Source organism: Neocloeon triangulifer, unplaced genomic scaffold (genome assembly GCF_031216515.1).
Source record: "Neocloeon triangulifer isolate White Clay Creek 2 clone unplaced genomic scaffold, ASM3121651v1 ptg000014l, whole genome shotgun sequence".
Taxonomy (NCBI): Eukaryota; Metazoa; Arthropoda; class Insecta; order Ephemeroptera; family Baetidae; genus Neocloeon; species Neocloeon triangulifer.
Genome location: NW_026775556.1, coordinates 8,116,269 through 8,129,230, shown reverse-complemented (window position 1 = coordinate 8,129,230; position 12,962 = coordinate 8,116,269). Strand labels below are relative to the sequence as shown.

General features: G+C 39.8%; 4 protein-coding genes across 4 annotated transcripts; 2 read left to right on the top strand and 2 right to left on the bottom strand.

Annotated features, from left to right (window-relative positions):
- Positions 1 to 68: 68 nt before the first annotated feature.
- On the bottom strand, positions 69 to 2,742 carry LOC132199843 (deoxyribodipyrimidine photo-lyase). The gene is made up of 8 exons (XM_059624886.1): positions 2,554 to 2,742; positions 2,330 to 2,441; positions 1,869 to 1,995; positions 1,689 to 1,814; positions 1,422 to 1,624; positions 1,205 to 1,363; positions 511 to 1,144; positions 69 to 453 (listed from the first exon to the last, which is right to left on the bottom strand). Exons 2-8 carry the CDS (start codon positions 2,423 to 2,425, stop codon positions 287 to 289), a joined length of 1,512 nt encoding a protein of 503 aa, XP_059480869.1. The 5' UTR covers positions 2,426 to 2,441; positions 2,554 to 2,742; the 3' UTR covers positions 69 to 286.
- Positions 2,743 to 3,114: 372 nt separating this feature from the next.
- On the bottom strand, positions 3,115 to 5,082 carry LOC132201162 (DNA polymerase interacting tetratricopeptide repeat-containing, protein of 47 kDa). Its single transcript, XM_059627107.1, has 8 exons — positions 4,889 to 5,082; positions 4,561 to 4,731; positions 4,391 to 4,505; positions 4,165 to 4,336; positions 3,917 to 4,112; positions 3,586 to 3,863; positions 3,363 to 3,536; positions 3,115 to 3,300 (listed from the first exon to the last, which is right to left on the bottom strand). Exons 2-8 carry the CDS (start codon positions 4,729 to 4,731, stop codon positions 3,219 to 3,221), a joined length of 1,188 nt encoding a protein of 395 aa, XP_059483090.1. The 5' UTR covers positions 4,889 to 5,082; the 3' UTR covers positions 3,115 to 3,218.
- A 53-nt stretch (positions 5,083 to 5,135) lies between these two features.
- Positions 5,136 to 7,472, top strand: LOC132201161 (poly(A) RNA polymerase, mitochondrial-like). Its single transcript, XM_059627104.1, has 7 exons — positions 5,136 to 5,412; positions 5,474 to 5,667; positions 5,734 to 5,958; positions 6,014 to 6,229; positions 6,294 to 6,517; positions 6,578 to 6,798; positions 6,867 to 7,472. The coding sequence occupies exons 1-7, from the start codon at positions 5,325 to 5,327 to the stop codon at positions 7,397 to 7,399; spliced, it is 1,701 nt and encodes a 566-aa protein (XP_059483087.1). The 5' UTR covers positions 5,136 to 5,324; the 3' UTR covers positions 7,400 to 7,472.
- A 328-nt stretch (positions 7,473 to 7,800) lies between these two features.
- On the top strand, positions 7,801 to 12,463 carry LOC132200999 (putative ATP-dependent RNA helicase DHX57). Its single transcript, XM_059626850.1, has 7 exons — positions 7,801 to 7,942; positions 8,042 to 8,244; positions 8,316 to 8,421; positions 8,475 to 8,656; positions 8,712 to 11,007; positions 11,089 to 11,889; positions 12,015 to 12,463. The coding sequence occupies exons 2-7, from the start codon at positions 8,045 to 8,047 to the stop codon at positions 12,360 to 12,362; spliced, it is 3,933 nt and encodes a 1,310-aa protein (XP_059482833.1). The 5' UTR covers positions 7,801 to 7,942; positions 8,042 to 8,044; the 3' UTR covers positions 12,363 to 12,463.
- Positions 12,464 to 12,962: the final 499 nt, after the last annotated feature.

Sequence of the window (12,962 nt, the reverse complement as noted above, 5' to 3'; positions counted from 1 at the left end):
ATTTCAGTAGAACCATTATAAAGTAAACCGCATTGAGAAAATCGTTACATATTAAATTTGAAAATAATTTTTTTTATAACTTTTTGGGTTTTTTATTTGAAAAATGACATCAACTAGAATAAGCTTACTTAGTATTTGCAACTTCTTACTTAAATGTATAGAATTTTTTAAATGCAAACTTTTTTGATAAAAATAAATAATTTGAGTTTATGAGATGAACACTTTGAATTTCTTAGATCTTAAAACTTAGAAGTTGTTGAGATTTACTTTTGTTTTTCATATTGTCCTACTTCTTTTTCTTGTAAGGGTGCGCCTTTCCACCATATCTGGCAACAAAAGCATTGACGTCAAACTTTCGCTTACACCCCTGGTAGTTCATGAAGCGAATTTTGCCAAAAATGGCTCTCTCGCCCCAGCCTTGGTCGTGAATGCCACAAATGGACCACATACAACCTACAAGGGGAATTAGGATTTCAGATCATGTCAAATATTTATTTCATCTCAACCGACCAACATAGCCATTGGGGTCTCTTCCGTCCAAATTGTAGCGGTCATTGAGGTGGATGGCAATTTTAAGGGCCTCTTCGGGCGACTCTGTCCACTCAAGGATTTTCTTCGCCCAGTACATTCGGAGGAAGCCATGCATCTTTCCCTCCTTCACCAACTGCAGCTGTGCAGAATTCCACAGGTCATCATGCGTCTTTGAGGTGTCCAGCTCTTCCTGCGTGTACAGGTACTCGCGTTTGTCCTTGCGATGGACATTGAGGGTCTCTTTGGCCCAGTTGTTGGTGCCTTCGATGCTGTCATACTTTGGGTTGTAGTAGCAAAAGTTGTCTGATAGCTCTCGACGCACCACAGCCTCCTCGACAAAGGCAGCGACGCTCTCCGAGTGGCTTGCTTTGAACTTCTGCACCACCCTGATGGCTCGCTGGACAGACAAGTGCCCAAAGTGGAACCACGGAGAGAGGTTGCTCAGGGCGTTGACAGTGGGATCATTTCTCTTCGAGCCAAACAACTTGAGCCGCTTTGAGCAAAACTCGTTCAGCATTGCAAGGCCTGCAGATGCGCCAGGCTTGGCCCAGGAAACGGGACCCACCGTACGGTCCACTTGCAACTTTTTCTCCAAAGCTTCCCAATCGATTGGCTGAGGTAATGAAAAACCAAAAATTCAGAGAAAACTTCAAATATTTAAAATGATATTCACCTCTGCTTTGGTCTGTGCAGGGTACTCATGATTGATGACTGGAGGGTATTCTGTAAGGAATTCTGGCAGTTTATCCGTGATTTTTTTGCGAATTGTTCTTGCGCCATACTCAAGCTTGTCAGATGCAACCCAGCAAGGGACAATGTTGTGAGCGTCCACCTGCAAAGTAATGTGAATTAAATTTCAGTGGATAATTAATATTGAGGTTAAGTCTCACCTGGCAAAGTGGTACTTGTGAAGGGAGCTTTTCCTTGAGATCTTCGACCCACTGCCTATGAGTCCTCAAAGGTGAGAAGTCAATGACAAGCCCACCAATGTCATGGCTCGTTATGAAAGCAGGCAAAACAGTAGCTGCCTCACCTTCCAATAAGTGGAACTGAATATCCAACTTGGAGCAATCTTGCTGTACTTCCTGCAGCCCTTTAATAAAAAAAGCAAAGTTTTGAGTCGACAGTTTAATTATTTTGTAGATAAAAGTTTGTACCTTCCAGCATAAAATTGAAGTGCCTGATGGTGGCATCGAGAAATTTGGGCAGAAGACAAAAGCAGACATGCAACGGAAGCTTATTCTTGATTGCCAATTTCTGAGCAAATAGCATTGCCCAGTTGTCTAAAAATTGTAAATTTAATTTAATAATATAATAAAAACACTTGCAAAGATTACCTTGAACTCTTTGGTCTCTGGACATCCAATACACAATGCCTGAACATTCTTCAGGCACCTCCGTGACTTTTGAGAGAATCTTAACCCTTTTTTTGTTGTACTTAAAATCAACCACAGACTTTCCAGCCTAAACAGACATTATGATTTAAAATTAAAAAATTCATAGTTATGCTAATTTAGTAAAAATTTTAATTTTCATGAAAAATACCAACTTTTTTGGCCTATGTTTATTAAAATAAAAATGACACTATATTCGTTAAAAATATATTATAAAATCAAGAATCAAGGCATGTTATGTATTTACTCGATCCAATCAATTAAGAATATTTTCATTGAATCTTGAAGTTTTATTTATTGCTAATAATTCATAATTTTTAAAGAAAAATAATATGAAAAATTTATAATTGGTACATAATATGTACGTAATATTGAGCATAAACTGTAAAAAATCTTTAACATACTTTTTTCCTTTCTTCTTTGATTTGATGGACAAAATCCCCAACAGAGATTGATTTTGATGAGCTGTCAAGCTTCAACTTCTTTGTTCCACTGGCCATGGTGAACAAGAGTCGGCTAGAAAAATAAATTGTCCTCAATTTCAAAGAGCTGCATGTATTGTGTGTGTGTGCGTATATGTAGTGCATTTTGCGGCTACAGAGATCATTGCATTACAATCATTACATACCTCGCAAAAATTCTCTCGTCAAGGAAAACAACTCGACGAACGAGCTGTGCAGAACGATAGACGGGAAAACAAAAAATTTTGACCTAAAGCGGAGATCACTGTTCGAATATTAATGAGCGAAATTTAAGATCGTGAATCGAGACCGCTCTTGCTGCCTATGTTATGTAACCAAAATTGTAAACAGAACGCTCTCTTTCAGAATACTTGCTTGCGATTGGCCGTCTATAGCGCCTGCACGTGTGGTGCTTCAGACAATGCGCGCCAGAGGACACGGCGAAAGAAAATAGCGGAAAATATATGTATGTAGTAAAATTATTTTATGTTATGAAAATCAATTTTATGTAGAATATAAATAATTTTATTAACTTTATTATTATTTTGTGCAGACTGCAGAGATGGGAAATATTGAATTATATATTTATAGTAATATCTATTTCTAATTTATTATTTTGCTTCCATCTATCTTTTGATATTTGGTATAATTATTTGAAAAAATTTAATTTAACCTTTCCATTTTTCGTGACATAAGTTTAAAGGTTATTCTAATACAAATATTTATGCCAGGACGTCTTAGGATAAAGATTAATAATTAAAACACAAGTTTTGTAATTTTTGGAATTTTAAACTTGTATAAATTGTGCACGCCAGTGCTGGCAAAAGTTTGCTCACAAAGATTTTATCCTGTTCTCTGCTGAGCTCCCAGCAATCACAACCAAAAAGCTTGGTGTTCCACTGTGTACCACGTACCTAAATAAAATAAGAGGGTGTTTTTGCGAAAAATTATCTTTGATAGATTTTGGGTGTCAAACCTGCCATCTGTCAGCACCTTCAAAAGAGTAGAATCTTTTGAAACGGGCACCAATTCGTCTTTTTGTTTGCTTTCAAAATAAATGTTCATGTCATCGACATTGACGAAAACATTGTCAGTGTCCCACTCGGCTTTAGATCCAACAGGGAAAAGCTCTGCTAGCTGCTCTCGGAAACTGAATCATGTTGTTAGAACAGAAGAGAAATTAAAAAGCATGTCCTTACGTCGTGTCTTCGTGGAAATGCTGGACGAGATCTGTGATTCCGTAATGGGGGTAGAGGAACAGAACTGGCCACGTTAATCGGCCATCTTCACCCAGGGCAACCGGGCAGTGAGCAGCGGCAGGAAAACAAGGCTCCAAAGCTGCAATGTCCAAATCGCCGTCACTCCATCCCTTAACCGTTATACCCCTCCCTTTTATCGTTTTCTTCATGTTGCCCAAAAATTGTTCTTCGAGCCTCTTGGCCACGGTTGCCTTTCTTTCGTCTCTGTCTTTGATTTTCTAAAGATTTTTTTATTATTGTAAATTTTTAAAATATTTTTTAAATTGCTTACTTTTTGATAAATTGCTTTCTTCCGCAACTCATCCAGCTCCTGCTCGTTATTCCCGGAAATATCTAGGCCTTGATCACAGAATGCAATACAATCATCCTCTTTCTTCATCTGAAGGCAACATTTTGCTGCTCTTATGATCGGCTTCAAGTAATTTGGCTGCAGCTTTATGGCTATTTTGCAATCCATAAGAGATGACCTGAAAAGCATTCAACTAAGAGGGGGCAATTCAATAATCAAATTATTTTTACCTGTAGTTTTTCAAGAAAAAGTGTGCTGCTGCCCTGTTGTTGTGTAGCTCTGCATTCAAAGTATTGTTAGTTGATTTGGCCTTTAAACCCTCGGTATAGCTCAAAATTGCCATTCTGTATTTGCTGTGTTTAAAACTGAAGTTTCCGTCTTCTTTGTAGTTTGTTGCGAGCTCTGAAGAATTATAAATTAATTTTCCTACTATCGACTTTTAAATTTTTAACTGACCTTCAGACGTATTTTCAGCAGGGTCGTATTTCAGCTGCTGAATGCCTTCCAGCAGAGGAGGAAGAGACCCATCCTCTGGCACCTTTGTCATGAAAAAAGGATGCTTCTCCATTTCCTAAACAACCATTCAAGAGGTAAGACCCGAAAAACTGAGGTTCCCCTAATCACACCTCTTGCCATCTGTCCTCGGGCCATCCTTCCGTGTACGACTTCTTCTCCAAGCTGGAGATGTATTCATCAAGCTCACTGTCTAACTTGGCACATAGCTCCATCCTCTCCTCATGTGTAATTGTTTTCTTTTGCTCCGCACTCTCGTTGCAACTTTCTTTGTTCAAATCCATCTTAAGAAAAATTATACATTCATTAAATTTGCTCCATTAAACAGAGGATTGTTCACAAAAAGCAGTTGTTTAGTACTACATAGATTGGAAAAATTTAGAAATGAAATTTCACAGACAGAAATTGCTCATAAAATTTTACAAGAAAACGTAATAGCACCTTGATCGCTTCTTAGCAGGTAAATGGGAATTTTAAATATTTCGGAGTAAATTAGCGATTGGACCAAAATGCATTAGGCCATGCTGTTCGGTCTCCACCTGGGTTTGTTGACAAAGACTTTTGTTTTGTCGGTGCTTGTCTAGCCTCGTTGCCTTTTGAGTTCGATTTGCGTTTGTTGGAAGAAAAGGGGAGGGCTACAAAAATACAAAACAAAAAATGATCGGGGTCATTGATCATCATCACTCCGCCTGCCCCACATGGGACCACGCCCCCTTTGTTTCACTTCGATCTCGATTTCTTCAGAGAGCAGAACCGAATTAAATTCTTACAATTCGGTTCTTTAAACAAATTTTGAGACGCATAATACAACAATAATTGTGCTATGTGAGCCACACTCTGAATTTCCTTAAAAAGAGTCATTTTTAACCTGCGAGAAATGGCTCTGCGGATGCTGAAATTGTTTTCTTTTAGGGCAGTCTCCCCTAAAGGGAGACTCGTTGGCTACCAAGTTGAAAGCTACAAAGGTATTATATTCAATAGGTTTTATTTTAATTGCATTTTTTATACCAGCTTTGCTTATTTCAGGCCTAATGAGAATTCCTGTGAGAAGCAGACATTGCATGTCTTTCAATGACATGTTGGAATTTCGGAGAGAACAAGCTCAAAAGAGCGTGGTAATCCAAGTTTATTCTGACCACTCATACAATCACTTGACGAAGTTGTGCAATGAGTATGGCCCCATTAAAGAAACATTGTATTACACGACTCCAACAGATTTGGTAAGATTATTAGTCAAAATATATAATTATATATATTTTTTTTAATTTTTGATTCTCTGATTTTAGCACTTTATTCTTGTGGAATTTGAGAAAAAAGAATCTGCTAGAAAAATTATGGAAAGTGGCAGCTTTGGTCAGAAAATGCCCCCTGTGCCCTGTGTATCTCCTTTTCTGTGGATGAGGGCCAGCAGCATAAAATCTTCTGAGAAAGATGATGTGTGTCCAAAGCCGGTTCAAGACTCCGAAGCAAAAAAGGAAATTTTGTTGCAAAACCTACACGAAGCTCAATCTGTAAGTAATTTATTTTTAGAAGTCTTCTTTAAAAAAATAATTTTATTTCAATCAGTTTTCAGACCAAATCAAGTCTTTATATAACCTTACTGCTATGGGTGAGTTGGGCATACGACTGAGATTTTTAACCTCTCGTCAGCTTGAATTGGCTTTGTCTGGAGCCTTCCCGTTTTGCAAAGCCCTGCCGTTTGGCTCCTCTGTTAATGGGTTTGGTAAGGCAGGCTGTGATCTTGACCTTGTCTTGCAACTTGGAGGAATGGAGGAGGGACAGGTATGTTGCTGTTGTCAAGATAGAAATTTACAAAATTTTAAAATTTTCCATTTCAATGTTCTAGGAAACAAAAACTGAAGGAGCTCGCTTAGTCTACCACAATAAGAATTCTCAGTCGAGCAATGGACGGGCCTTAGTACAAAGGCATATGGAGGTATTAGCAGACTTCATGCAGCACTTTTTGCCTGGATTTTCAAATATCCAGCGAATTCTTCATGCCAGAGTACCAATCATAAAGTCAAAACACAATCTGACACTGATTGAATGTGATATTTCTATGACAAATATGTATGTTAAATTCTTTTTGATGAAGATTTAAAGTTGCAGTGAAATTACCTCTTCTTGCAGGACTGCATTGCACATGTCTGAGTTTTTATATTTGATGGGTGAAATTGACAACCGAGTCCGTCCGCTAGTCTTTGTTATTAAAAGATGGGCTCAAGCAACTGGTCTCACGAACCCTACTCCAGGAAGATGGGTTTCAAACTTTTCCCTTACCCTGTTGACTTTATTTTATCTACAAAAGAAAGAAGTTCTTCCATCATTAGGAACTTTAATTAGACTTGCAGGTAAAAAACTAAATGACTTTTTTATAAACATATATTATTTAACAATTTGTTCAAAAATCTGCAATTAGGTCCGAACGATAAAAGATTCACAGCTGAAGGTGTCAACTGTTCGTTTCTGAGGGACCTCTCTAATCTTGCGCTATCTAAAAACAAGGATGATTTGGAGACACTGCTTAAAGGCTTCTTCGAATTTTACTCTACTTTTGATTATGGCTCTCGTGGGCTCTCCTTGGTCACTGGCAATGAAATTCCCAAGGCAGATCACTCGCCCCTTTTCATAGAGAACCCTTTGGAGCGATATCTCAACGTGAGCAAAAATATCAGCATGGAGGAGACAGTGAGACTGAAAGTGGAACTTCAAAATGCGCTGTGGATAACGGAGCAAGCTTTAGAAGAAGTCACCAGTGTGAAGAAGGATTTAAAGTGGGGTCTTATCAAATTGTTGGCAGGGCCAAATTCTGCTGCTTTCAAGATGCCAAAACCTAAAACTTTTCGATTAGTGGAAATGCAGGACCTCTTTGCTGAAGATTCTAGTGTTAGTCACCCTCAGCCTTTAGTGAAGGTGAAGGGCTCAAACAAAGTGAATCATAAAAGGAGATAGTAATGCAATTTGTGCCCTTGTTTATTAAAAAATGTATTTTTAAATATCAAAACTTTCTATTCCAAAAATTTATTTACAGCTTAGGAAATTTTTCAGTGCTCCCTTTGGCCCTTACTTTATAACAATTTATAATTATTAATAATGCAGTTGGACACTTAACATTTTTAATTATTCCATTTTGTTGAATCAAGCACAGGATCGAGTACATTTTAAATAGTGATGTAAGGTGAAAACAATATTTATTTCAATTTTCATGATTGTGCTATAATAATTATAGTTCTGTAGAAAAAGGTGGTGGGTCTGTGTTTGAAAAGTGCAAAAAAGTAAAATTATAATCGGATCCGCAAAAGGTGGGGGGGGGGGGATGAGTGAAAAGGGGGCGTGTATTACCAACACAACGTGCCATCATCAGCCGATCAGCCTGTGCCTGTTGGGTGACGGGCCATACTCATTTTAATTTAAAATTAATAGGGCATTTGACATTATTTTGTTTATCAGACTCAATTTAGAGCTTATACATTCGTAGTTCATTCATAATTATTGGTAAGTTATAAAGCTAAACTGAAAATACTCCTTATGTTGAAAACCTTTTGGCAGATATGTAATAATGTAATTTTGTTAAAAAAAATTGTTCACTTCCAGGGTATGGATGGTGTTGTTAAGAAAAAGGGTGCCAATCGACCGAACCGGCATGGAGGTGCAAGTGGTGCGACAAGCAAACCGCAGAAACAGCAGTCAAATGCGGGGAAAGGCTTCAGTAAAAAGGGTGAGACAGAGTCTTTTAGGGACGGCACTTTGGGCGACACCGTTCTTGCCGTCAGACAGCCAGGCATGGAGCACCCAAGGTAAAATTCTAAATTTAAAAAATACTGCCTCGTTAACCATTATATAATTAACTTTAAATTTAATTCCATAGCATGCAAGATTCAAAACAAGTGCTGAAAGTAGAGCTACAGAAACTTTACATATCAAAAGAAAATGAAAAGCTGGTCATGGACGCCTTGAAACATGCTCATGGAGACGTAAGATTTCTTTTTAATTGGTCTGCAAAATTTTCATGCAAATTTTTCTCTAGGAATTTGAGCTCAATGACCAGTCTGCTTACCGAGACCAAGGTGGGGGGATAATGAAGCAATACTGGATGTCAAGAAGTACTCTTATTGTTCAGGGAGGAATTGATTATTCCAATATAAATAAAATCCAAGCTGCCGAGGGAGCTAACCAGATCAGTGCATTTGCACTTACAAAGCTGGAAAGGTAAACAGTCTTAGAATTATTATTTTTTTCATCAATTGATAAAATTTAATTCCAGCTTTGGATTTCATACACCACATTGTGTTGAAGCGCTGACAATCCACAACGGAGACGTCAGCCAAGCGTTGCAACTATTGTGTTCAATCTACTTCAAAATCGAGCAAAAAGTTTGTTCTTTCCCGGAATCCCAAGAGTCACTCCCAGAGAGTATTTTGGATTCAAGACGTGAGGAAAAAGAAGCCCTTCAAGCAATCTATGATAATGAATTTCTTGAGCGGATTGAGAACAAAGTCTGGTGCCTTCGCTTAAGCTTGCCATACTTAATCAAGCTCTGTGATAAGCCCGAAGAGAAAGTTGTTGCAAAACCCACTAAGCAAGTCTGCAATTTTTTTCTTAAGGGAATCTGCAGAAACTCCTACAATTGTCGTTTTGCCCATGTTGGTCTGCCAAAAACCACAGCAGTATCAGACGATCACTTAAAAGATCCAAAAGAGAAGAGCTCAATTTTTGAGATGGAAATTCGGTTTTCCAATGGAAACATGTATCCCCAGGAGCCGCCTCTGATTTGCTTCTCAGCCGAAAGCCCTAAGTTCCCCAAGGACATGTCCCTGAAAATTTCTAAGAAGCTCAACGAAGAGTCGAAGTTGCTTGCTGTTGACGGCTTTCCTGCTATATTTTCTTTGGTTGGAATTTTGGAACTAGAAGGAGAAATTGCTCCATTGTTCACCCAGCCAAGACCAGGCCCCAGGCACCTTGAACCCCTCATTCCAGTTGAGAAGGTGGAGGAAGTAACTAATGCTGCTGATGCAAGTTCGAAGAAGACGGGCCAGACAGCTAAAGCTCGAGAAGTCCGTTTGAAGTCGTCGAAAGAAATATTGCGCGAGAACGAACGACTCCAAAAGCAGCATTTAGATAAACCCGGTTTCTCCCAGTACAAAAAAATGATGGAGGTTCGAAGAACTCTACCTGCGTGGAATGAGCAGGACAGAATTCTTGAGGCGCTTAACTCCAACCAAGTAATCGTCGTGAGTGGAGCTACTGGCTGTGGAAAGAGTACCCAAGTTCCTCAGTTCATTCTTGATGAGTGGCTTGGAGGAAAAAATTTTGATCCGTCCTCAAACAGAGATATTGTCTGCACGCAGCCCCGTCGATTGTCGGCTATAGGAGTGGCTGAGAGGGTGGCAGATGAGCGAGCTGAGAAAATCGGACAGTCTGTTGGCTATCAAATCCGTCTGGAATCAAAAACCTCTAGTTCAACCCGTCTGCTCTTCTGCACAACTGGTATTCTGCTCAGAAGACTAGAGGGAGACGCTGAGCTGGCCTCGGTGTCACACATTATTGTCGATGAAGTCCACGAAAGGAGTGAAGAGTCTGATTTCCTTCTCATGATTCTGAGAGACCTTTTGCCAAAGAGACGTGACCTCAAAGTGATCCTGATGAGCGCAACTCTGAACGCTGATCTCTTCTCTCAATACTTTGGAATTGTCCCCATCCTTGAAATTCCAGGCAGAACTTTTCCAGTGGAGCAGCTTTTCTTGGAAGATGCTCTTGGAAAGACTGGATACACAATCGATGAGTCATCCCAGTATGCCAGACACATTAAATTGAATAACATCAGTGATATCAAAGAACTGGACACTGCAGGCAGTGATGACCTGGAACTGGAGCTGACCATTGTGGGTGACAATTTCACTCCAGCACATGGAAAAACTCCGGACGAAAAGCTCAGCCCGGCCCAGTTGTTCTACCGTTATGAAAACTGCGACAAGCAAGTTTGTAAGACGTTGCTCTATATGGACCCTGATAAGATCAATTACGACCTGATCGAAGCCACCTTAATGTACATTGCCCAAGGCAACCATAACTACCCCAGAAAGGGTTCCATCCTCATTTTCCTTCCTGGCATGGCGGAAATTACATCAATGTTTGACCAGATCAAGGACCACCCAGTTTTGGGTCAGCGAAGAGGCAAATTCCTACTCATTCCTTTACACTCAGCCCTCACAAGTGAAGAGCAAGCCCTGATATTCAAGAAGCCAAATGAAGGAGTCAGGAAAATTGTGATGTCAACCAATATTGCAGAAACGTCCATCACCATCGATGATTGCGTGTTTGTTATTGACGCAGGCAAGATGAAGGAAAAGCGGTACGACCCGAACAAGAACATGGAATCTCTCGAGTTGTGCTGGGTTTCCCAGGCTAATGCCCTTCAACGCCGAGGTCGAGCCGGCCGAGTGATGCCAGGAATTTGTTTCCATCTCTACACAAAGCATCGGTACGAGTGGCAGCTCATGAAACAGCCCATCCCAGAACTGCAGAGGGTGCCTTTGGAGCAACTTGTTCTCAAAATCAAAGTACGATTTAATATTTGACAATAATTCTGAAATATATTTGTAATGCCTTTAATTATTTAATTTCCTCTGTTTTGATTTCAGGTGCTGACTTTGTTTAAAGGCAGAGAGCCTTTGGATGTGCTCATGTCCACCCTGGAACCACCTTCGGAAGAATCTGTGAATACTGCAATTGCCCGTCTGCAAGATGTTGGTGCCTTGGACGAAAGGGCCAACCTAACAGCTTTGGGCCACCATTTGGCCGCTCTTCCTGTGGACGTCCGTATTGGAAAGTTGATTCTTCTTGGCGCCATCTTTAGCTGCGTCGACTCCGCCCTGACGATGGCCGCTTGCCTCAGTTACAAATCACCCTTTGTGAGTCCATTTGCCAAAAGAGACGAGGCTGACAAAATGAAGCAGCAGTTTGCCACTTACAACAGCGACCAACTGACCGTTCTCAGGGCGTACAAAGGTTGGTTGAAGGCCAGGGATGCAGGATTCACAGCTGGCTTGTCATACGCCCAAGAAAACTTCCTTTCTCAACGAACGCTGCAAATGATCGTTGAGACAAAATTGCAGTTTCTTGAGCTGCTGGTGTCCATTGGATTTGTTCCCTCTGAAGATTTCAATGGATTTAGAGTCAAGAAAGCTGCAAAAATGGGCAGAGACGTCACCCTAGATTGCTCTGGTGCCAAATTGAATGAGCACAATGAAAACTGGAAGCTGCTCTCATCTATTTTGTGTGCTGCGCTTTTCCCAAATGTTGTCAAGGTGCTTTCACCTCGACAGCTGTATGCGGTTCACGCAGCCGGTGCTATTCCCAGAAAGCCAAAACCCGAAGAGCTAAGGTTTAAGACGAGAGATGATGGTTACGTTGCAATTCACCCATCTTCAATAAATTACCAAGTTTGTAAACTCCATCTATATTATAAATTTATTAAGAAAATTTAAAATTCTTAGTTTTTTAGCTCTTTTATTCCTTTTTTTTTAATTTTAAAATATAAATAAAATATTATCTTACATTGTTTCAGGTTGGTTTGTTCAGCAGCCCGTATCTGGTGTTTCACGAGAAGATCAAAACAAGCCGCATTTTCATAAGAGAATGCTCAATGGTGCCTGCGCTGGCGCTGGTATTGCTGACAGGAAATTCTCTGCACCTTGAGCTGCATTCTGGCATGACTGTGATAGCTCTTGAAGGAGGTTGGATTCGATTTGGTGTTGACTCGCACCCCGTTGCCGAAATGTACAAAGGCATCCGGGTGGAGCTGATGAAGCTCCTCGATAAGAAAATCGCAGACCCGAGCTTCGATTTTCAGTCAGAAGTTTTGAGTCAGCATGTGATCAAGGCCATCATTAGGCTGCTCACCTCTGAGTCCTGATGGATGTTTTTGCTCGAGTGTGTGTATTGAAAGAAGGGATTGCCAAAAATTATTTATTGTTGATTTTTATATTAAAAGATGCAGAGAATAGTCTGCTGAAATATAATAATGAAGATTTCTTTTAAGAGTTCCTTTTTCCTATGAATTATTAGTTACAAATTGTGTTTATTATTGTACCACCGGGCATTCTCTGCCCAAATACATCATCCATACATTCAATATTATAAATTACATTGATGACAAGAAAAATTGGTTACTAAAAAAATAAATTTAAAATCATTAAAAATCCCGTGGAAAAAAGGGAAAATTCAGTTTTTTGCTTCAAGGAAATACTATGATAATGTGTCGATGATTATTCCATAAAAAAGCCAGCTGCAGGCAACATTTCTTTTTATTGAATTATCCCGTCCGTCAGACTGGTCATGCTATTTAACGATAACTGCCGTCCATGCCTATAAAGTGTGTGCAGTATAAGCTGTAAAGGACACTCCTGCGCATCACTTTCGCCGCTATGTTACATAACATACATTTGCAATTCCAACCGTTAATGCTCTACATAATCGAGCTTTCCAGTCCGGACTGCTGCCATTCATCCTCAAT